Source organism: Heloderma suspectum, chromosome 4 (genome assembly GCF_057233095.1).
Source record: "Heloderma suspectum isolate Gila_16-S chromosome 4, 16-S_ref, whole genome shotgun sequence".
NCBI classification, from domain to species: domain Eukaryota; kingdom Metazoa; phylum Chordata; class Lepidosauria; order Squamata; family Helodermatidae; genus Heloderma; species Heloderma suspectum.
In genome coordinates this window covers 249,098,640-249,124,151 of record NC_139461.1, presented here as the reverse complement: position 1 = coordinate 249,124,151, position 25,512 = coordinate 249,098,640, and the positions used below count along the sequence as shown (strand labels likewise).

The following is a 25,512-nucleotide window of genomic DNA, read 5'->3' as shown; positions in this document are numbered from 1 at the left end:
TACCCATTCTGTGTTTCTAGCCAACATCAATCAAACATGATCAGGCACATTCATTTTCATCCCCAAGCCTGGTGTTTTTAGAAAAGCACACTGACACATGTAGATGTAATATTATCCAAGACTACAACGAAACTGTAATAGTAGCAGCAGCTCATTTACTGCAGCAAATATGAAGTTAATCCAAATGCTTTACAGCTTTAATCAGTCAAAGCACACTTTCTAGTCACAGGTGTATATTTAGACTCAATCTCGTTTCCAAAGTATTAGAAGACACTATCTTGTTATTAGTACCAAGTTACTTAGAATTGTGCCAGAAATTATTGTTCAGGTCTAAAAAGGTATTTGAACCATGCTGTTTTATTATTCAAAGCTTCCTACTGATGATCAGTATTAGCATACCATCAGTGCAGTGGATCATCTTGGCCATTTGGATGGTCAAGCTCACACCAACCTGCAGAGAGGAAGCAGTGGCTGTAAAACTGTTTTGTCCAGTGCAATGGGGAATCTGAGAGGAACAGTTCTGAATCTGAAGGTGATGTGTAGAGTTGTGAGGTTTGTCAGAGGAGCAATTCTGATGATTTTGTGGGAACTTCTTTCACTAAGAATCTTGTCCCCATTCCAGACCATTCTCTTTCTCAAATGTTCTTCTTTAGTGACAGCTGAAGTGGCTAGACAGAGCACTTATTACATTTTTAGCCCACCCTTCCTTCAAGAAGCTCAGGATCGCACGCATGGCCCCCTCCCTTCTTTTAGCCTCACAACTGCCCTGTGAGCTTCATGGCTGAGTAGGGACCTGAGCTTGGGCCTTCCCATAGTCAGAGTCTGACACTAACCACACCACCACATCAGTTCATATAAATATCTATAGAGTATTATTCCACATGGTTGAAATCCCTAAGCAGCACTTAGAAAAAGAAAAGGTTCTCTTGTCCTTTTGGGGAACATGCAGCACAGCCCATTTCACAACACTGATATAATAGAAACCATGAATAACAGCAAAACAGCAGAGGCCCCATTTGTTGAATTTCAAGCTGTGATTTTAGTCAGTGCAGTAATGAAGTTCAGCACTGGGTAAGACCAGAGATGTTATAACATGCAATTGGGGTAACTGATCTGCAGATGCAGGAATCGAAAGGTTTCTAGTATAGATCCCCACTCAAACTCAAACACCATTTGCTCTGGTTGGCATTTTAGGTGTATTCTGCACAAAAGCCATTTACAGATCTAGCTGGGAAAAAGTTAATGCAACATGCCAATTACTTTATCTTCCAAAGTTTAATTAGTGAGTCACAGTGAGGCTACCTTGCATTGGAGATAGGGATTATCATTTGAACAGCTCCTTCTAGAGTGCCACATGACTCAGAGTATGGGGTAGCATTGCATTTAATTAACTTGCAAATTTTAAACAATTACAGGAAACAGTACAAAGTAGAGGGCCAATTAGGCCTACACAGTCACCTAAAATACAAGATCACTTCCAACCCACAGCCTCCCTGGACCACAATTGCCCAATACAGGATTAGAATGAAAGAACGGGAAAGAATTAAGACAAATGGGAGGGATCTGCCCAGGCTCTAGATAGATCTAAAAGTTATGCTACACACTGTGCTGCTGCCAAAAACATTGTGAGTTATCTCCCGCACTACATAATATTTAGGCTTGCTTACATATGTCATTTCTCAAACGTTGTCAGTAGCATCCAGCAGTGAGGATGTGAAACTTACATGACATCATGACAGAGGGGGAAGAGGAGAACTCTGTGGAGCTGCCATTTTCGGTAACAACCCCATTTTGAGTATAATGTCTAGTCCTATCCTTAGAATGTGGTGTTTAAGTTTACTGTTGAAAGAAGTGCGAAGTGATTCTAAGTTGTTTTAAAAGTTTAATATACACACAGTCAGGCTATTTTAACAATATTTTTGAGTGTCATGAAGACAACTTAAAACTCTTTCCAAGTACATCTTCAGGCCTTTTTTGCTTATAGGTTTGGTATTGTAGTTGACAGTGATGTTGGGGAAAGTCTCCTTGAAATGACATTTAACCTTAGAAGTCAGGTAATATATTCGCATCCATGAGATAACTAATAACTAGCCCTTCTAATAATCTGACAGGTTATGAAGGGTCCTAATTTTAGATTCCCATTTTAGTCCCAATAACACAAGCTATAGCTTTGTTTTACTTTTAGCAGTTGAGGAGGGGACAAGAAAAACATTCACTATAACAACCTAAAATCTATCAAGTGAGATACATAGTTACTGCAGGTTAACATGGTCTTTCTTCCACATAATAAACTGTGATCAGCTGTATACATTCTATAAAATTATCTGTTCTGAGGTTTTAAATAAATGGCTCTCAAAAAGTAAGTTTTCATATCTGATAAATCCCTAAATTATCATATCTGATAAATCCCTAAATTATCATATCTGATAAATCCCTAAATTAATCACTTGCTCTTTCTGCTCAGCAATAAATCATCAGTGTTGTGGAAACAGACACTGGTTTCTCTCTAGCACCTTAAATTAACGTTTAGTAAATAATTTATTCACTCATAAAAGCCATCAGCTTCGAACCAGCAGCTGAATACTGTGAAGCTAGCTGGTACTTTTGACAGTTGGCTGTTGAATGGCTTGCATTCTCAGACTACTGTAATCAACAAGATCTGGCAATACACACTGGACTAGGTGTCTGTGTTTAAAAACCTCTCCAGGTTAAATGGCCACACAGTACTCACGGCTTTGAGCTACCAAAGACAAGTACAATACACATCTCATACATTACAGTACAATTTCATTACAGATATAAGCTGCCTGCAACAAATTGTCACCAGTCTGTCAGTCAGTCAGTCACCCAGCTTCTCTCTCTCTCTCTCTCTCACTCACACACACAGAACTAGGGTTATTTAAACAGTAAACAATTTTTAAAACTTTGGGGAAATGGCTCACAGTATCCAGAGGAAATGTTTTCAGGATTATGACTATGCCCCAAGGTTTATCAGGCTGAGCATGAGACACACACCAATTTGGCAAGTTTCCAATTCTGCCATCAAGAGCTACTCCAATACACTAGTTAAGGACACCTGTCTAAGGTGCATCATATGCATATAAAAGACAATATATAGATAGAAGATTGCTTAGCTCCCAGGATCAGACTCTTAAATACAGCTAACTTGAAGCAGCAAAGGAATCATCCTGGATGCATCAAATGGCAGCTTAGTACATATTCAGCCTAGGGTGGCAGCTCGTGTCATATGGAAGAGTAAGTAAGGGGAAGCATAAATTGTCTTCTCTTTTTGTGCTTCCACAAAATAATGCAGAGGGAGAAAGCACATTTCTCCTACATGGAGAAATACTGAGCTATTTCCATGTAGGAAACTCATTCATCTCCCCATGGGGAGATGCACTGCTCCCCACCAGTTATTCAGGATACCATGGAAACACAAGCCACCTTTAACCTATCACACCAAACACAGTCAACGAGAAACTAAAAGTAATAATCACAACATTATCAATATCTATGCAATACACAAAAAGGTGCACTGGCAGAGGAATTATGAGGAAAGCATGTTTATACTGCTGAGTGCTCTCAACCTTCCCCCATTTGGGATGGTCAACTATAGAAAGCTTGCTGGAAGTTGAAGGATGAGGTGTAAGTGGTGTAAGTAGAATAAGTGGCAAATAATTTAAGTATCACCCACAGAGATGTTGATTAGGAGCTATAGTTCCTAGTGCTAACCTCACAATAAAAAGCAACCTCCTCCAAAATAAACTTAGCTAGTCAAGCTATGCAGCCAGCCCAGAAAGGGCTGTTAATGACCACAGTAGATAAGACACAGCAATTACACCAGTTATTCTTCTCTGCTCTTGCTTTCCCAAAGCCTACTTTAAATGCAGGGACAGCAATAGCCCAATGGGTAGCTCAGTGTTAAGGGAGTGGCAATTGTTCACTGATGTGCATTGTTCCTTCCAACAATGCAAGCAAAAAGGTAGTCTCAAGAGCCTTGTGGTGTAGCTAGTTGGTATACACCCTATACTGCAGGGAACTGGAGAGCCTGACTGCATACTAAAGAAAACAAAGAATCTTGTAGCACCTTAAAGACTAACAAATATATTTGGCTTAAGCTTTTGTGGACGCTGTCTGCTTAAGCTTATGCCAGAATACATGTGTTACTCTTTAAGGTGCCACAAAATTGTTTTAGCTGCAACTAACAAGACTACCCCTCTGGATTAAAAAGGAAAGCAAGGGAAGAAGATCTACACAGGCCTTTCTGCAGTTTAAGACCAGTTAAGCTGCATGCCCTCAGGGGCAGTCTTGCTTTAAAAGGGCTTAGAACAGATAAGGGTGATGCCCAAGGGAGGTCAAGGTCAGGTGATCACCCAAACTGTAACCATTAAGCTGTACTGGAATTCTAAAGCACTGGAGCATTCACTACTAGTGCCACTTCTAACATTGGCCCAGGACCTACAGAAAATAGATGGCTGGAAACAATCTTGCAGTGCTCCCAAAGAATGGGGTAAATAGATACTAAGATGTGTATAATTTAAAAGGTTTTAAAGTGCAAGATGCCTCACTCCCCAGGACTCTTCATCATTAAATTGTACCAGAAAATAAAGGTGCCCAGAAGAAAGGTTATGGGATATTAGATTACCAGCACATCAGAACAATTTCTGTAATCCTAACTTTAGTATGCAGTGCAGAGAGCTATTTGTCTTTATAGCACCAGCCTAGCCCTGTATCATCCTATACACTTATCCTGCAGCCCGGGGGGGGGGGGGGGGGAGAGAGAGGACAAGGGGAGACCAGCTAGCTAAGGAAGGAACAACAGCAAGGTGACAAGCACGATCAGAACAGGGAGAGTAAACAATTACAAGATCTTTCGCAGAATACTGTTGGGGGCTTGTATGGGTGAATACAGGCAGTGCAATCCTGCTTCCATGGATTTGTGAGTTTGATAACGCCTATCCTGGCTAAATACAAGCTTGTTTTTTATTATATTCTGTATAATATCCATATATATTTCCCTCTTACTAAATATGATTTGGCTACTCAAAGGGCCCTCTGTCAGTCACCTTTGAAAAATTAAGAGTACCAAGCAACCAAGTAGTTGTTCAAACAAACAGCAAGTTCCTTTAGTTACCATTCAGATACCACACAATTAGCATGCATAGTTCTGTGTTTAGTTAGGGAGGAGGTAACTTGGACTGATTTTCTGACACAGAAGCTACAAATAAAGTTGCATTATTTTTTTGTCTTTATGAACTCACCATAACTTAGAAAACAGGAAGAGCTTCTAAGGGCTTAATATCTGGAACAACTATATCTTGCACGTGCCAGCCCAAATGCAACAATCACATGATTAGCTGCATCTTTATATACTATTCAGACATAGTTCTGTGTAAAGCCTACATACAGTGGGGGGTTCACAGCTCCAATGAGGACTGGATGCCATTTGGGTGTAGAGGGGCCTATGTGAGTAGAGCCTAAAGCACACAAATCCAAACTGAATGTCATTATCCCCAACTTTTGAGGGGTTACAATTGCACAAATAGGATGTAGAACTCTATTCTACTAGAACACCCCTTGCATGGACATCGGGTAGGGGTATATGTGATCATGATACCTGACCATACATTGACTCTATACACAGCAATATATGAATGGAGCCTTGGACTTCAAGGCAGCCTTACCAACAGTTCATACCAGGGACTATACCACCTGGAGGACAGATAAATTCTTCACATGTATTCATTCCAGCCTCCTATGAGGAATAACTTCAAAAACAACCACAAGATCTGTGTAAAACCAGATATCCATCCTCTGCAGTTTAAATTAACTGTAAGGGGAAAAACCCAGCTGAAACTTTTACTCTTGAATTTTTACCCTTGAACTCTTTGAAGTTAAAGAAGTTTTCTAAACAGCTTGACACAAACTCACAAACGGCTTGACTTCTGGATTTCAGAACTGGCACTATGCTACATAAATATGTTGTTCAGAGCATTAATAAACAGTCAGTTAACCAGGAGCAATAACTAGCAATAATCCGGAGTTCTTGGCTTCCATTCAAGTAGTTCACATATTAAACAAGCTGAAAACGTGTATCTGATCCATGATAGCCATTTCAACACAATGCAACTGCATGTTAATTTTCATGCTGCATAAATGGCTGCGAAATTTTGTTCTAATTCACTGTAGACAATATGTCTTTTCTAAATTCGTGCTTCCTTTCTTTGAGTTGTATCTGGCTTCTCTAATGAGAAAAATATACATCTGATTATATAACATTACCTTTTAGAGGTTGACCACCATTTCCCTGCAGCCCCCAACAAGTGACACAGCTATGCTATGAAAGTCCTGATCACCGTCTGAATCTGTTTCTTACACACTGGGCAAGGTGAGCGACCTTTCTTTAACATTTTTGCACATGTGAAACAGGCCACTAGGTGAGCTGTCTTTCCATGGACAATATTCCCATTCCGTGGCCTCTTCTGGCACACAAGGCAAGGCTTCAGCAATTCTTTGCTACTCTCTAAGGATTGCACTTCTTCTTCCTTTTCTTTGCACTTACCAAACTGCAGTGAAGGCTCTCTGCCTTCACACCCCTGTGCCAGATCCAGGGAATCCATGGAGCTTTTAGGGCTTAGGTTGGATTTGACTTCGGATTTGCACAGGTCTTTGGGTCGTACAATTGGAGCGGACACTGTCCTTCGGCAGTCTGGGACATCCATCCCTTCTGTGTCCTCTTTATTTTGCATTGTGGCAATATTGGATGTGGAGAGAGAATGTGCTAGCTTGGGGCAGTCAGAGAACCAGTCTTTCCGTAAGGCCCAACAGCGGAAACAGTACCGTTTAATGGGAGAGTTGAACATCTTGCATTTGGTACATTGCCAACAGTCCTGATGAGTGAAAGAGGCAGTCAAACCAATCACAGGTTAGTGGATTCACACATACTGCTCCTCTCCTTCTGTAAGCCCTTTTTGCTGAACCTCACCATTACCTCTGCCCAGATATCTCTGGAGGAAAACCATTTCTCATTCTGCTCACTATATTGAATTTTCAATGCCCCATTCTAAATTCAAGGGTAGGTAACTCCTTGAGTCAGTTAGAAGCATATTTCTCAGGCTCTATAATTATATAAAATCTGTTGAATCTACACAATTGATGGTGGCTTATTTGATTACCCTATACACCAAGGGCAATGGCTTTTTGAGTTTAGAGCTATAATTCAGTTGTCCGGTGCCAGGGACAGCCCAATTTGTCAAGCTGGCACACACACCAAACTAAACTAAAAAGAATCAAAGCTTGATTCTGCAATCTATGAAGAGCAGAGAGCACACTTCTATTGCAAAGGAAAACCGGAAAAGAAAAATGGAGCACAGAATAATGAAAGAAACAGTGGCATCCACTGAGATGGACGGAGAATGTCCTTGTGGAAGGATTAAAGGGGATTTTTTTCCAGAAACTAACTAAAACATTGCCACATTAATATAGATTGTGTCTATTTTCTCCACAGACTTGATTCATTTTGAGGACCAGAACCCAAGAACTGATGTGTTGATCCATCTAGTCCTGAATGCATCTTAAAAAAAAAAAAAAAAACACCTTTCACAATCATTTAGCCAAGATGTGAGACTATACTGAATCTGCCCAGTGAATCTATCCCCAGTGGAAGCATTCCATTCATCAAGAGATTTACATTCAGGTCCCTCTCCCAAATATAGAAATACCACAACCAAATTAGACATGATGGTGGCAAGATACACATTTCTTCTCACATGTCTGCACCATTCACTTATAAAGTGAGGATGGGGTATCTTGCTTTAACAGTTAAAGAAGCACAGAAGTGAAAGGCACTGAACATGCCCCTCTTCCATGCTTTACCTCCCAGTCCATTGCTCCAGTAATTTCTCTCCATTCCTGGCACACTTCCAGTAAGGAAGGATAATGCAGGACTGTACAGAGGCAAGGCTCCCTTCACAAGCAGGCACTTTTCTTTTAAAGAAAAAACCCCACCCAGTCCCCACTTTTTATGACTGAAGTGGACACATGAATAATGGCCCTGTCATACCTAATTTGGCCTTCAGTCAGCAGCCCTGATATTCACCAGAAGAAAAACTGAAGACGTAAAAGCCTTGTTCCTCAGTAGATAGTGGGTGGATCCATCTGTTTGTGCACACACATCTCAGCCACTTGCTGAAAGTTAGCCTCTCAGTACCTGGGTTCAAAGCCATAAGGACCCTCAAACTAAAAAGCTGGCCATACAGGACATAAACAAATCAGACCCTTAACCAGCCATCAAAAGAATGAAAGGAAGAATCATATAGAAAGCTGAAAGGCTACAGCTAAGCACAGACTGTGACTGCTGAACTATGGAGACCATTATGTTCAGCAAATCATAGAACCTTGCAGCATCTTAAAGACTAAGAAATATATTCTGGCATAAGCTTTTGTGGATGCTCATCTTTTGAAGTGGACAGTGTCCATGAAAGCTTATGCCAGAATAAACTTGTTAGTCTTTAAGGTGCCACAAGACTGTTGTTTTTGCTGCAACAAACTAGCACAGCTACCCCCTCTAGACATTATGCTCAGTTTCTCTAACTTAATCAGCAAATGGCTATTTATATGCTGACAAGATGATTACCGCAAGTTCAGATGGTCCAATTAAAAACAAATTAGTCTGACACGCCCTTCCCTTTTAAAACACATTAACAAAAGAACAAAAAGAGATTGATTGTATTTTGTTGCTTAAGATGTATTTAAATCAATGTGCTTTGATGACCTCAATAAAATATATTTCAAACCTCGAATCATTAAGCTCCAAGTACACATACCTCAGTGGGACCATCTATGTCTGTGTCATCGCTTAAACACTGTGAATCCTCAAAATCATCCGAAGATCCAACTTCACTCACCTGTAATATATGCATCAAAAAAGCCAAAAAAGCTATGACAATGTCTTAAAAGCACAAATCACCCACTCCTAAGTTCCTGGGAAGTGCTTAGTATCAAAATCTAAATCAAGCAATATTTTCTAGACTTGCATCTGTTCCCATAATTTTAAAAAATATGAATCACTCTGCACTGTAAAGGTAAGTCACAATCTCTTTATATGACCATTAAAAATTCCTCTTTTTCAGTACTGTATGTACACACAAACCTGGTTGGCATGTAACAACTCCCATGGTTTAAGGAATCCATGGGGTTTTGTGCATGAGTGGGAGATTGAGCGCTCACTGCCTCCCACATACCCACCACTTCAGCTTTTACTCAACAATCCACAAACAGTTCCTTCATAGGTTGTTGAGTGTGACATCTGAACCCAGACTGATGAGTTGTTTAGGGACTAAACCCAGCTGTTAACCCAACAACAAATCAAGGGTTAACAGCTGTGTTGTTTAGTCTGGCTTCGGTCATCACACTCAACCTATGAAGCAGTCAAATGTAGGCTGTTGATTAAAAGCTAAAGTGGATGGCGCATTGCAAGCAACATGCCTGGTCTCTCCCACTCGTCTCTGAGAACCCATGGTTTGTTTAACCCATGGGCTGTTGTTATGTGTGAATTGACCCATAATATACATGTGCTGGGAAGCTGAAGGCAATTCCATGTACACACAAGCTAAAGACACTATTGTCATGTGAATCTATAAACCATTTTCTTGCTTTTCCTACACAGGTGCATCTTCCATTCCCAAGTGGCTGTCTGCGGGCAGCTTCAGACACCTCCACAATGTAAAATAAGCCCTTGGACCTGGAAAACACATCTTTCCAACTTCAGCAGAGTAATCTGTAAGTACGATCCTTTGAGTATACATGTAACCAACTCATCAGATCATTTTAGCATTTTTAGTGAACACATTCTTCCTCATAACAACTGCTTGTCACCATTATCCCCATTTTATAGGTAAAATTGCAACTTGGCAAAGACAATACAGCAAGACTGGCTTTCCCACAGCCAAAATCCTATGAATTATTTGCTTATCTATGACAGTTCTCAGATTTTGCCCAACTATGTCATGCAACTAGTATAGTCATATGAGTGCATTAATCTTGAGGGGAAAGCTGCAGATCATTTTTTAAATGCAAGTTATTCTTAAAAATGTATGGAATCAGTTGGAAATCTTGACACGAATTCCTGCCAATTAGTGCAAGAACACAGAAGAGGTTCTTTGTGACATCTTATACAGGGGACTGTCCTCTGATGTGTGACAAAGCCTATGATACCGCATAGATACCTTTGGTAAAAAGGCAAATCTAAAAATGTAAGCTATCAGCTCACTAAAGATAACAGCAAGACTAAATGTGCAACAGGACCCTCCATACTCATTAGGGCAGATGACCACCATCCAATTACTTTGATCTTGGAGCTTACCATTTTGCTACCCTCTTTTCCTTCTTCATTAGCTTGTCCACTATCAACTGTTTTGGTCGGGACTGTGACATCTAACTGATCAGAAGCAGCTTCATTGAGGAACCACAAGTCATCAGTAGTATCTGAAACAACGGCAGTATCTACATCCTAAAGAGACGAGGGAGGAAAGACTCGCCATTTACAGATCTGCAAGACCTGTTCTCATTATACTCATGGATGCTTAAATGCAGGTACAACATATGACCAACCAACACTTCTCATTCAGCCACACGGGATAAGAAGAAAAACTGACTTGACAATTTTGTCCATTGCTATCCGAATGCTTCTGCAACAACACCAAGGGGAGATATGATAGCGCTCTTCAAGTACTTGAAAGGTTGTCACAGAGAGGAAGGCCAGGATCTCTTCTCCATCATCCCAGAGAGCAGGACATGGAATAATGGGCTCAAGTTACAGGAAGCCAGATTCCGGCTGAACATCAGGAAAAACCTCCTGACTGTTAGAGCAATACAACAATGGAACCAATGACCTAGGGAGGTAGTGGGCTCTCCCACACTGGAGGTGTTCAAGATGAGGCTGGACAGCCATCTGTCAGGAATGCTCTGACTTGGATTCCTACATTGAGCAGGGGGTTGGACTCGATGGCCTTGTAGGCCCCTTCCAACCCTACTATTCTATGATTCTATGTTCTGAGTGGCTTTACTGGGCCACTCCTGCATTTAAACTAAAGTTATAACACAAATTCTTCAATAAAGGTATGAGGTAAGGACAGAGTTAAATGAACCCAAATACACATTTAAGTGTTCCTAGATTATGAGCTCCAAAGTGCCTCATTTGTCAAAGCAAAAGATAAGTCTCCATATGTAAGACTGGACAACTGTTAGGGGGAGGGAAGAGTTAGCCCCCCAGATTCCTATTCCTTGCCATCCAAAGTCTGTGTGTCTTGACAGGGTCAAGCCAAGATAATATACCAGACTCTCCTCCTCCTTAGTCTAACATGGATGATACTCTTAATCCTTACTTGCCCCATTATCCTGCACTGCTTTCAAAATCCCTCTTTTGGGGGGAGGCTTTTCTTCTTCCCTGAAATCCATCAAGAACCAAGTCAAATAAAGGATAAACTGAGCTGTAAAGCAACCCTGACCTAGAAAAAAAAAACCCAGTAGGAGTGGTTCATACCAGCACTGAAGAACCTTTTTCCTATCAACGGCCATTGACACATGGTAAAATCAACTGGGGGCCACTGCTGATGGTAAGTGGACCCGGAGACAAAAGTGGGTGAAATCTGAAGCATTTCACAGTGCTCTCTGTGCTACCCCACATGAAATTAGGCCAATGGCCACAGGTTCCTTACTCCAGGTTTATACATATACATCAAGGAAATTCTGTTGCCTAGCATTTACCTGATTAGTATGTATATCTGTTGAGCCATTACTTCTGGATTTGTAATTGTTTCTCAGATTCCCTAAAAACCACCATGGAAGACCAGCTACATCCCACTCTTCAAGCACCAGATCCAGTGTGGCCTGTTCTTTTGAAAGGTTATCTAACAATATGATATCTGTAGGAGCCAAGCAAAGTTCAGATTAGAATATGCTTGTTGTGTTTGTAACCTGCCAGAATCTTGCCCAGTGAGACACAGTTCATTCTCAAATCTATATCCTTCTGCCTGAGTTACACAGAGCATTTCTATCCCACCACAGAGCAAGTAGACATGTGCACACATACAGCAGAATAGTCCATTGTCTCCCCAGCTAGATTCTCTACCATGCCTTAAATATTATAAGCCACTCTCTACATATGTTTCATGTCCAGCAAATTCACTTTTGTTCCCATGCAATATCAATTTTGACAAGGGGGATAATAGGATCAACTTGATGAATTATGAACCAGCTGTTCCTATAATCATTTCCTACCATAAACTCAATAATGATTAATACTCTATCTTCTGAACAAGTTACCAGCGGCTTTATACCACCTGGAATCATAAGGCTATTCTATAAGCTACATGGAAAGCAGCCTCTCTTCCTTTTTTCCATGCCTGCAATTTTCACAGGTACAAAAGCTGACTATTTAGTATTTGAATGTACATACAAAGAATTCTAATCTTTCTTTGTATAAATAATGAAACCTGTTTGATTTTGGGGTACAGGGTTGTTTTTAGAAACTAGCTTTGAATTTCAGGCTATCAAGATAGAAGAGAGAGACTGAAAATTAAGGGGGAACCTTACAAGTCTAACAATTGCATAACAATAAGAATGTAAGATGGGCATGTTCATATTTCATACAAAATATGAATTCTCAAATTTCCCACACAAGAAAATTGATATCAGATGATTTTTCACCAGTAACTGGCTTTAAGCACTGACTGTAGGAATACAGCCTTTATTTCTACATGAACCAAGGAAAAATTGAGGAAGACAAATGGATACAGTACTTGTCCATTGTAAAATATCCTTCAGAGTGGTCGAAGATGTTTAATGTCTATGCTCAATTATAGATTTGTCGTTCGTGTGACGATTCAAAGGATCATGAATATCTGGCAGAGATGGCAAATTAAGCCCAAAGTCACACTTTGGAAGATTAACTTCTATACCGGGGGGGGGGGGGGGGGGAGTCTAAAAGCATCCTGTTCTGATCCATACTATTTATGGAACTTCCCCCTCCAAAAAAGCTTTCAAATGAGAGACCCTTTTCACCAAGCAAGGTACCATCCTGCCTTATCACAAGTAAATAGTGATATGGAGGTCAGCCCTGGTGAGAGGACACACATTTGTACTGGATAGGCAAAAAGGCTCTAGTGAGAATTAAGAAACCACCTTTGTTGTGAGAGCTGATCAGAGAACTGCAATTTATTCTTAGTATTTTTGACCAGTGTGTCAACTCTGAACCTCTATGGATAATCTTGCAAAATGGAAGCAATACTGCGACTAAGAACAGATCCAGCAAAGATAAAGAGCAGCAAAATCTTGGTCCAAAAGTCAACAAGTGAGAAACAAGGTAACCCACCATGTGGCAATCATGTTTTAACTGTGTCCACTTCACAAACATTGTACTCACCTTCATCCTCTTCTTGCCCAGTGCCAAAGCTTCTCTCTGAGCTACTCTGCTTAAAGGAAGAAGGAAAGACATCCATTAGCCCATCAGATCTTAGAGAGACATAGGGATGTAACATTTCCTTTCTGAGTCACCAGCTGCAGAGCAACACCAAGGAGTTATGAAATGAATAAAGATTTATTGAGCATACAAAGAACATTTATTAACGGATCAAGAAGACTGCTAAGGATCAAGTAGCACATAAGTAAATGTTACAACCAAGCAAAAATAAAAAGTCGACAAAAGTTTCCAAGAGCTGCACTCTGCTAACCACAGAGCTCAGTAACTCCATCCCAAATCATGTAGCTCTGTGTCAAGCTAAACTAACATAATCCAACAACAGTACAAGTATTAGAAACTTTCAGAAAAAGGATGCTACTGAGCAAATCTCAATCACTTTCTCGGTACAAAAAGTCCCACCCAGGAATATGACAACAATGCAAGCTGGTATGACTGAGGACAAGAAGTGTTACACCCCAGAAAACACACTCAGAGAATGGAACTCTGTTAGGTAGAGAACAGAGAATGTTCACTCTGTCCCTGGTCTGTGGACTCCCAGGAACTTTTGAGGAAGGCAAAGGCCCACCAGTCAAGCAAGTCAGAAGTTCTGGCAGTCCACCATGCACAGGTACAGAGAAGGGGCACTCTGTACAACAAAAGAAACCACCCAGCAGTGGGTTTACCTTCAGTTGATCTTGGCTTGGATTATCCACACTCTGATCCTTTGCGAGAGCAAGTGTCTGTGCAGCATCTAGATAGCAGGTAAAAAAAGAAAAAACCTTCCCTGGTAATAACCATTCTTACAACACAAAGGGGTCCCTTGAAAAGCAACCACAAACCAAGTCTGGCAGCTGTGGAGTTGAAAGTGTTAAAAAAGGTAAGAGCTTCATCTTCTCAGTCAGCACTACTCCATTTTCTAGGTCATTCACACTTAAAGTTTGGAAGGTAAGACTCCATCTCTTGACTGAACTGGCCATATCCTGACCTCCTGAACTGTGCCACTTCTGTGCCAGAACTCCCTCCTAGCATCTTCAGGGAAGGTGACTGAGAGTCAAACTAGTTGTGGTATTTGTCACACAATTCACCCTTGTGTTTTTTGTTAAAAGAATTTAAAATAGCTAGTGTGCTGCAATGATGAGCAGGATCAGAATCACAGCATGGGCTGGCATGTTTTAATCCAATTGGAATCACACACACACACACACACACGCACACACACCAAACAGTGGGAGCTGTCTATAACAGTGGAAACTGTCCTCCCATTGCAAATAGCAGGCACACAGGGTGGTGGTGTGCAATTCTTATTGGGACCGTGCAGCAGAGGCAAGGGGTTAACACCCCCTTCTCCCACCCCATGGATGTGACAGGGCTCCTACGCCTTTTTTTTTTTAAACAGCTACACGAGGGCCAAGTATGCGACAAATGTCACATCTAGTTTGATCCTCAAAAGTACAGTGGGTTCCATGGCATTAAAAAATTCAATAGGAAATAATTTCTAGCTGCCAGACTCCAATTTAGCTTCCAAGTAAGACACAGATGTAATGTGGTAACATCATGATCAAGATACATTGACCAGTTTATCAAACACCACATGTAAATGGACCAATGCCCATTCATCCACTGTATCTGCTAATGCGCCGCAAGTAAGCCAAATTAAGTCCTCTCACCGTTGCTCAGGAAGGTCTCTTTCCAGCAATGCTTCCATCCATGCCACTCCAGGGAGAGGCTGAGCTCTGTTCTCACAGTAGCAAGGTAGAGCATTTAAGAGTAGCAGATACATTCTACTAGCCAGCCACCTCATGCTGTACAAGATGAGACTCTAACAAAGGAGGATCCAGAGGTTTTAAAATGGGGTCACAGTCTCTGAGTAAATACAGCAGGGTTGGGCAATCTGTAGCATAATTTCAAAAGCCCCCTACAAGTGACAGTTTAGACCTCTGGCAAGAGTGATTTGTCCCTCTTCCATTGGCCACTGTCTGGGGAGTAAGAGGGAAAGTGGGTTGGTGGCAGAAAAAGAGATGGCCCCACCCACTTTGGCTCTGTCTCTGCCAGCCTATGGCCCAAGAACATGGCCTCTGCACTTTTCCTAAAATGGTCCCAGAAACAGACAAATGAGAATTAAGGTAGGACTAAAGGAGAGAGAGGCTCATGAAAACAGAATCTTCTCTAAAGCCCAGTGAAAGTATAGCAAAAACCCCAATCTTGTTATTCAGCCAGAAATAGGTGAGTAAGAAATGAAGTTAATATAACTGACTGCTCTCTAGGCAGAAGTAACTTCACAGGAGTTACTTCTTTCAAAAGAGATATTATATCTCCACATTGGAGAAAGCATGTACCCTGGAATAGCTGAAGGGCAATATAAATTATATTTTTGTCTTCAGCATGCATTGTGAAGTTGCAACATCACAGCAACTTTCTAGGGCCAGAAGCAAAAATGTGAAAGCTCATATTTACCACCTAATTAAAAGATCACATACACACCCCAACTACTTTAGGAAAAGCATTATACTTGTTCTCTCTTCAAGTGGTGCAAGTTGCATTATATCATTGCAGTTGAGTTTTGAATAATATGTGGATTTATAAGAATTTTCACTCTTACCAGAAAAGAGTTGAGATTATTTTTGTAGACTTTTGCAATTAATTTGTTTAATCAAACATAATTCTGACACTGAGAGCCATTCAAGCCATCATGAATGAATGGGCATTCAGTCTACCATCCTCTCCACCAAACTAATTTCTACAGCACAAGTATGCCAGTACAACATTCCTGCTCCAACCCCTTTCTGGTCCATAAGGTTGCTAGTTCTGTTACTTGAACAGAGATGAAATGGAGGAGTTGGCAGGGATTATCCGCTCAAATCATATTAACTGTAATTTAGCCATTGCTAACCTCAGAGAGATAAAACTAAAGTTAAATACCGTACACCAAAATTCTACAACAGAGGTGGACAACGTGCAGCGAACATACAGCACCTACCGCTACATGCTGTCCCCTACCAAAATTCACGGCAGCAAAACAAACCCAGCAGTTTACCACCAAATTTCACTTTCAGAGCGCTCCAGAAGGTTAAATTATTTTCAAGCTGAATTTGGCCATTTTAGCCTTCCATAGTGGCTTCCTGCCAAAATTCACAGCCTATTTTTTTGCCGCCGTGAATTTGGGTGGCACAGGAGTGGAGGGTTCACCAGGAGTCAACAATGGCCCCTACTCCCATCCCCAAAACTGCCCTCATCCCCAAAACTGCCCACCTGTTGTACAGTTCATTTGTGTCAAAAGTTGGGAGGCAGCACACCCAAATGTATGGATAAAAAGAGCCTTTCAATGTTCTTTCCACAGAATTGGAAAGAACCTCAAAGGTCATCTAGTCCAACCCTCTCCTGATGAAAGAAATCCAACACTGTAACATCCCTGATAAGTGGTCATTTAGCCTTTGTTGAAAACCTGTAACAAAGGAGCATCCACCACCTTCCAAGGCCATCTGTTACATTGTTAAACAGCTCATACAGTCAGGAAGTTCTTCCTAACATTTAGGCCTAGTCTACTTTCTCATAATGTTGAATGTGTTGGTTCAGATTTTAACCTCTTGTGCAGAATATTTAATTATCTTCTTAATCCATTTATACGAAATAGTATTTGGCTCAACCTCCCACAGTCCATCTTGTTTCCTTCTTTTGTAGTGCTAGCAATTCCTAGATCTTTTTCTCCTAATCCCATCTTCTTAGATATTTACACACTGAGCAACCTTGTACCCCTCCCCAACCCCAAATTCTGGAAACATTTCAAATCCCATTGGACAAGATCCCCAGTAAACTAAGGGTGGTTTTAGAAGTCCCTGACATTTACCAGGGAGGAAAGGAAATGTAGCACAAATCCTTTATTTCCACCTCAAGGGATTCTTTGGATTACCAAAGAATACATGAATGTTTTACAGATTCCAGCTCAGTAGAGTACCTTTAGAAAACGATTCCATTATTTGACTTCCCAAATTTCCAGTAGATTCCTACACCAGAACCATCTTACCAGTTAGGCCAAACAGAACATGATGCTAATTGCTTGAATGCAATCAACAACAAAAAATGCATTTTGTATAAATAGCAACTGAGGGCTTTAGCAGCCTCAGTACTGAAGGAGGTGGGAAGGGGACGTTTAACTCTTTCTCCCTGCCATGGTCCCGACAAAAGTCACCACTCTGAAGGTGCAGATTTCCTATCAAGGGAAGTGCCCTTTATCACCTGGCTAGCGAATATGCCAACTGGTGCCAAAAATGTCAAATGTTCCGACATCTTAAATCATTTGGTAGGTGGACATATGACAACTAGGAGCAATTGCCTACACCTTTATAAATGCACAATACAAGGGTATCAGGCCTGTCAAGTTTGAGTAATTTTTGCACCACACATACACAGTGTGACAACTCAAGCTGCATTCAGGCAACACTCACCTTCAACCTGAGGATATCCCCATGGATGTCCCCTAGCTGTGGGTCAGTATTACAAGAATGAATCTTCAATGACTGTTTATCTCAGGGTTTCTTCTGGATGAACAGAAACTAATGAAAGACATTCATAGACTTTCGAGTGGAGGAGACCATTATTAATAACTTTCCTTCACTCCTTGGATATGAATATTTATCATGATTTCTATGCTTGCCCTTTCAGTATTTGACTTTTTAGAGATGAACACAGTCAGTACTTCACAGAATATGGCATCTGCCAACTACCAGAAACAAGTATTGTTATGCAGCTATGCCCAACATTTTTCAAGACTTTGGAAGGGTTAAAATGAAGACTGTCCAACAAGGTCAGAAAGCAAGGAGTTCTCACAAGTAAAACCCAAATCTTTTATTAAGTCACCAGACAAATAAAATGGAAGGACTGAATTACTCCACCTGTCCTAGCCTTAAATGAGACCAGGATATAAACCATCAGCAGAGTATAGAGCAAGGGTGGGCAACTTGCGGACCTCCAGATTTGGGGGCTTATAACCCCTGTCAGCCCTAGCCAGCATAACCAATGGTGAGGCATGATAGTTGTAGGCTAAAACATTTGGATGGCCACAAGTTGCCCATCCCTGGTATAGATAATTACATAGGTTAAATCTCAGTGATGGAGAACAATTGGCATTCCCATCCCTGCCAGCAAATTAAGCCAGTTCATCTATTTAGTGCAATTCAGAGAAAGTTAAATCCACAGAAAGATGGTATTTAAACATACAATTAGATGCTTAGCCCCACTGTTTTCACTAGGACAATGTTCTCTGGACTGCATTCACTATGGCCCAGCTCACATGTAATGGCTAACCATGGGCTAAACAACCCATAGTTAGCTGTGGCTGCCCTGGAGCAAATGACCACACTGCCTCCTGAGCACCTGCCACTTCCGCTTTCTCTCCAGACTGCCAAACAACCCAAGAATGCCCCATTCCTGGGTTATTGCTGTGATATACAAACCTGGCACTCTGGGTTGTTGAGGGACACAATCAAGTTTTAACCCATGGTTTGTTGTTGTGTTACAATTCTGGGTTGTTTGTCCCTCACCAACCCAGAGTGCTGGGTACAGATGTCATAGTAGCAACCCAAGAATTGGGGTTCCTTGGTTGTTTGGTGATCCAGAAAGAAAGTGGAAGTGGTAGTGGTGGGTGTGTGGGAGGTGGCATGCTCACTCACTCCAGGGCAACCACAACTATGGGTTGTTTAGCCCATAGTTAGACGTTACGTGGCAACTGGGTCTATGTGTTTAATGCTCCAATCATCCTAGATGTCTTGTCATTATGCTCCTTGCTCTAGTTCTACTAGTCCAACGTATGTCAGATAAAAGGATACCCCTGTTTTTTACCAGCAATTTATAGTGGATGTCAGTGTCCCCAGTCCTCCTAATGATTCATTAGCATTCATTTCAATCCAAAGATGTTGCATAGTTATACTTACCGAAATAACATTTTACAAAGCAGTGAGTAAACTTGACTAATATTAGAAGAAGCTTACCTGTAACAGTAGCAGAAGTCACATTCCGTTTCAGCATATCATAAACTGGGCTGTGGAAAAGTAGCAACTAGTGAGAGCAGAGCACAACACCACAAAGAATAGTATCACCAGAACTTCAAACATTATGCAGGACAAGATTCTAATGAGCTATGCAAAGTCAAGAATTATCACGTTTGTGTTGAGAGGCCTCTAGCAGAGGACCTTGTGATGGGCAATTTGGTCCCCTAGCCCATTTTGGTCCTGCACCCCTGTTATAGACTAAGTATTTTCAACAAACCTAAATGGTTATCAGAATCTTTATAATAGGGGTGGGCAGCTTCTGGGACCATATTGATACCCCCAAACCCACCAGGGACCACCCCCCACCCCCATCAAATTTGCTATATAGCAAAAGTGGCATAGATTTAGCAAGAAATAAGACACATGCTCCCCACACATCTTTTTTCCTTGTTAAATCAGCATGAGTTTTGCTGCCCACCACCACAAATACAGCAGCAAAGGACATCTTAGGAAGAGACACGTGTTGCCCACCCCTGTTTTACAATGTCCCTCTATGTCTACCTACACCTCATCCAAATCTTACTGTATGAGGGAACACTACTGGGAAACCCTGACTAAAAAGATTCTGGTAACTGCTCTCTGATGTCTGCCTCTTAATTCCATTTCATATATCTGAAGGCAGCTGAACTCTACAGAGGCATATGCATTTTTGAAAAGTTAATCTCTACAGATGCCATTAGATTCCAACACAATTCTTACAGCAAGGCAGGGCCTCTCTTGAATATGTTCAATAACCCCTAGCCATCCAAACCTTTCACCAAAGGAAGAATTGAGTATTGCAATGTTATCAATATATGGAACCAGATACAGGGGATTTCAATTAGATGTCAATTAGAATCAGCATCCCCAAACAGGCATTCCAGGACTTTATAATGGTGGGCATGGTGAATCACTTGAATCTGACTTCTTTTCCATACCACCCCTTGGTGAAAGAGAATTCGAATTTGACCCTTGCTCAGAGAGTTAACACAGGGGTGGGCAGACTTTAGGTTTTCAGGAAATACTTTGTCTTGCACTAGAATCTAAAGTGGAGCCAGGTGCAAAATATTGACTCGGGAACATGGATACTGAATTGCTGAACAGCCAAGAATTTCTTATCAGTTTCAGAACCGGAGAGAGCAAATCTACTCCCGTTTTCTCTCAAGCTTTCTTGATTTTAGCAGCATAACTCAGAGGGGGAAAAAGCTTTTTGTTTTTGCTATTGTTAAGCCATTGGGAGTTGGAAATACTTGATCTACTGCAAATCACCCAACCAGTACATTTACTGGTTTAACCCATGGGAATCTTGCTTCATGTATGCTTTAGAAACCTCCTACCTTGGGTCTTTCACAGAGAAGCTTTCACGACCCAGAAGATCCCCCAACTGGTCTCCTCCACAATACACTATATGTTGTTGTTGTTGGTCATACAGCTGCTTCAGTGTGATATACTCTCCGAGATAATGTATGATCTAGATAAATAAGAGACAGCTCCAGTTATAATTATCTTGCAGTAAACAAACCAGTAAGGACTGTTTTCCATTTCAATTATTTCAGTAACTGTCAAATCACCACCACCTTTATTTTTACCCTCCTCCACCACCAAATGGTAGTTTTTCTACTGTGTAATATTCTGTTGTAATTTTATAAAGTTTTCTAGCCTTATCTCACTTCTTTCATGAACATTTCTTTCTCTGACGTTGTAAAGTGGTTAAGTTATCATCCCCCTGAACACACGTGGAGACTGAGAAACAAGGAGACTTAGTACCACCACTTGCTGCAAGCCAGTAGCAAAGAGACATAGAAAAGTAGTCCACATGGCGCAACAAATGACAAGGAAAATCTACAAAGTAAGTGGGACCTGCAACAAAATATTGCAGCGTATTCCCATGCTCTAAGAGAAGTGGTCCTGTTCATGGCCTGGAAAGGAGGCTTGTAGAGTTATTCAGGCTTTAGGGAGTGGGGAGGAGGAGTTTAAGGAGTGGGGCATAGATAAAACTTCCCCACCCCTTCTTTTGCTGTGCTATATAGCACTAGAGGCCTGCCACTTCCAAATGGACTTCTTTATAGCTGGTGGGCAGTGGGGTTGGGCATGCAGTTCTGGAGATAGAGACTTCTTCCATCTCTCCAACCCTAATTCTCCACTCTCAACAGGATACTATGTCAGGGGATTCCCTCTCTTCCTCTTCCTTCCATTCTCCTCCTCCTTCCCCACCCTCACTGCCACACAAACATTCCATGTGTCAAACAGCTCTCAACCATAGACATAATAGGCTCGCAGTGTTTAGATCCTTCTCCTCCACCCTACTTGTAGGCTCAACTGCCATCAATATTTAAAGCTCATGGCTTCCTCTCAGGCAGGATTTCTGGAGGGTGGGGAATTTTTTTTTACATTCACAAACATATGTACTTCCGTATACAGGCTTCCCCTGATTACGTAGAAGCTACTACCTAATTTTTGGATGGCCTCATTTCACTTTCAAACTGATACCTACTAAACCACCCAAGCAGTGTACACTGCTTTGAAATCTTTAGATGTAAGCAGTTTATTTACTTGTAAGTAAATAAATACATTTGCTGTTAGAGGGAACGCTGTTTAGGTCAACTGTTTATGAAAAGGGGTTGAATCCTAGGTATTCAGCTGCTGAAGTACTAACACAACTAAAAACTAAAAAGTTTTTTTTTTAAGTCAAGCTTTAAAACTTGCACTGAATTGACAACTGTATAAACTTCTGAACAAGAGTTTTTGCTGTTACTGTTTTCCTGAACTCTTAGTGTTGCCTTAAAACCAGTCTCATTCATCCTAATTTTCTCACTTTACAGATTGAGAATGGAAGCTAGAAAACACTGACATGGCTTTCTACTATAGAAATAAATATTGCTGCAGCGTGTGCTGGGTGTGTTCTGTGGCCATTTTGCATAATCAGCCCCTGATTAGGGGTTGCTATGCAACATCTGAACCCAGACACTATAGGCTAATCATGGGTTAAACAATCTTCAGATAACCTACAGTTAGTAGTTAAACATATAGTAGTTTAAACACTATAGGTTTAACATATTTAACCTATAGTGTCCAGGTTCAGATGTCATGTAGAGGCCCCAACTGGGGGTTGAACATTCAAAAAGGCTGCAGAATGCATCCAGCACATGCCTCTGCAAATCATGGGTTTATTATCCTTAGATTTGCCAATGTTATGTGTGAAAAGCCCCAGTGACTTTCTCAGGTTACCCAGCAAAGTTGAACTGGAATCTGAATCTAGGTTGCCCAAGGTCAGAAGCATTGTAGATCCAATATCATCCAATAGCCTAATAGAAGAAAAATTGTTTTTTAAACCAAACATACAATGAAGTCAACTTTATAAATTTATTGGAATGATTTTGCCAAGCCATGTTTTCAGTAATCCAATCCCTTAAGACATCATTAATTAGGAAAGAAATATGTATTGTTTCAGATTAAAATGGAAGAGACAAGTATGCACCTACTTATAGTCCATATTCATTGTCTGACAAGTAGAACCCCACTGGCTGGACCAATATATAGGAATTTTACACAAGAATCCAACAGCTATCATCAAAGATAAGGCTGCAAACACTGATCTAGATATTTAACTCGCAGGAAACAGCCAATCTTCATCTATGATTTAATGGTAATTTAAAAAAATAGCCACAGCACAGGAGAAGGTATACGCAACCTATATTTAGCAGCATATGTTCATGGTTGCTGTCAGTGTATTTGGCGAATGAAGAAGTGCTGGGAATATGTATCAGATGTATTAGAGTTTTCCTTATTAAAGTCAAATTTGAATATATATTCTTCTGCTATAAAATAGATATGCACCAATAGCCCATTCAGAAGTTTTGTTATATATACTCCTTATCCCTCCTCTAAGCTCAAAGACTATCCACGGTTCTCCCACCCAAGCACCGCTTGGGGCCAGAGCCCCTTTACCTTCAGCAATTGATTCATATCATGTGCCTGCAAACACAGTGGTGACAAAAGTAGATGGACTTAATATCTAGGTCAAGTAATCCCAACCAGGTAAAATATACATCTAGAGTACCATAAGCACAGACCCACTGCCTGCACCTGGCAAGTTTATATGCAGTTTAAACTCCATGCATTGCTTGATTACAGTGTCCTTGCATCAAGTGCACTCCAGATCCAATAAACTACAAGTGGTACAGTACAGTTATAACACATAACTGGAGCCTATCTTTCAAGCAATATATTATGCAAAATGTCTGGTCTCCCCTCTATGCCAGCCACTAAAAAAATCTCACCTGGAGAAGGTAAGTGCAAAATGAAAAATTGGTAGCCATGCTTCCACCCACTGCAGGGGGACAGGTCTTTACTGTGCTAAATGTAGGCTGCTATGGCAAATTAACATTTTAACACTGAAAACCCTTTCATTGAAAGTATTCAATTTGTTTTTGCAAAAATATTAGAAGCAAAATAAGTTATTTAAATGCATAAGTGTTTAAAATAAGTCACACGGCTCTGCAGGAATATCTGACACATTCCTAATGAAAAACCACTGCATTTAATTCCTAGCTGACAGGATACCCCTGTAAATCACAGCTAGTGTCATTTTTCTAATCTTGTACACACTTTACATTCTAATCTTAAAATAAATGAATTTGCAGGGTGCCTTGGGTTTCGCTGACAAGACAATTCCCATGAAGAGAAAAAATAAAATATAATTTTAAAACTTTCAAGCATCAATTGACAAGAAAAAGTGTCTCTTAGCAGTCCCTCAGGAATACAATCACCTATTGCAATTTCTGCACACTCTTAAAACTGCTTCTGATACCCCTGAACTATTTATTGCACCAGTATTTAACTCTTATTTTGTGCTCTTGTAGCAGCTGTTACAGAAGTCTCTCAAAATCTTCTGAGAAATAGAACGCACATCATGAAAGTGAGGATTCCTCGGTTTTACATACAGGGCACAGAACGGATAAGACCTAACCTTAAGCTGCTGTACTGCAGGCTCAAACTCTGAGCTGACTGCTTATGGATAGTTAATAGTCTTTATGAAACCCAACACCGTCACTAACACATTGCTCACTCCAAGTGCTAGGAACAAGCAGCAGCACTTCATTTTAGCCACTAATCGCTATCCTGAATGTTTTATAAGCTTGTAGAATTACACACATCAATATATCACCCTCTAGGAAGAGAACATAAGACGGTAGCAAACTAGAAATGTTAGGAGAACTGAGAGAAGCATCCAAAACTGACATGTACTTTTGCCAACAGTCACTGTAAAGGTAAAAATTATGGAGCACAACACTCATCTCATACTCATATAGTACGTGCAAAGTCCATGTTACATGGAAGTAGGGATGGCGGAGAATTTCTCCCCGAAACTTCGGGGGGCCAAGCGCCAACGTGTTCGGCCCCCCGAACAAGTTTCAGGGAGAAATTCTCTGCACCCCCCCCCCCGGGACGGGACTTACCTTTGCCGAATGTCCCTCCCAGCGGCAGGTCCAGCCGGCGGTTCGGCGGGTGTTCGTGCGGGGCAGGAGCGGCAGCTGGTCTTTCGACCGGCTGCCACCGCCGCCATTCCAATCAAAGAAGAAAAAAAACAAACGCCCCCATGATAGGCTACGTGACGATTAACATAGCCTATCACGGCTAGATCTGCAAAGTCAGCCGTGATAGGCTACGTTAATCATCACGTAGCCTATCACGGGGGCGTTTTTTGTTTTTTTTTTAACTTTGGAGTTCGCGGCCGGGCGAGGCAGGAAGCCTCCCCCCCGGCCTGAATTTCGGCCGGGCGAGGCGGGAAGCCCCCCCCCCCCCGGCCTGAACTTCGCAGGGGGAGCAGCGAAGCGCCTCCCCCCCACCACGAACAAGCTTCGACGACAGGTAAGTGACTTTTGTCCACCCCTACATGGAAGTTACCAAGACATTTTCTTAAATTCCAATATCCTAAACACAGGAAACAAGAGGTGTTTCCAGTAGTGCCGACTTCACCAACCTGTTTGCAGACTATGAAGTTGGGCAAGGGGGATGTTGGTAATAACA

The 25,512-nt window shown here is 41.2% G+C and overlaps 1 protein-coding gene across 6 annotated transcripts in view; it reads right to left on the bottom strand.

Moving 5' to 3' along the window:
* The window catches only part of MDM4 (MDM4 regulator of p53), a 151,906-nt gene that overhangs the window by 113,115 nt on the left and 13,279 nt on the right, over window positions 1-25,512 (bottom strand). For 4 of the 6 annotated variants that reach the window (XM_084853240.1, XM_084853241.1, XM_084853239.1 and 1 more), the window contains exons 4-11: window positions 20,820-20,953; window positions 19,444-19,493; window positions 14,143-14,210; window positions 13,424-13,469; window positions 11,767-11,924; window positions 10,364-10,510; window positions 8,826-8,906; window positions 6,563-6,890 (exon numbers count right to left, since the gene is read on the bottom strand). In XM_084853240.1, coding sequence (XP_084709366.1) covers window positions 6,563-6,890; window positions 8,826-8,906; window positions 10,364-10,510; window positions 11,767-11,924; window positions 13,424-13,469; window positions 14,143-14,210; window positions 19,444-19,493; window positions 20,820-20,953 — 1,012 coding nt within the window. Of the gene's footprint in view, window positions 1-1,864; window positions 6,891-8,825; window positions 8,907-10,363; window positions 10,511-11,766; window positions 11,925-13,423; window positions 13,473-14,142; window positions 14,211-19,443; window positions 19,494-20,819; window positions 20,954-25,512 lie in introns of those variants that run through there. The other 2 variants (XM_084853237.1, XM_084853238.1) reach the window with 2 other exon arrangements.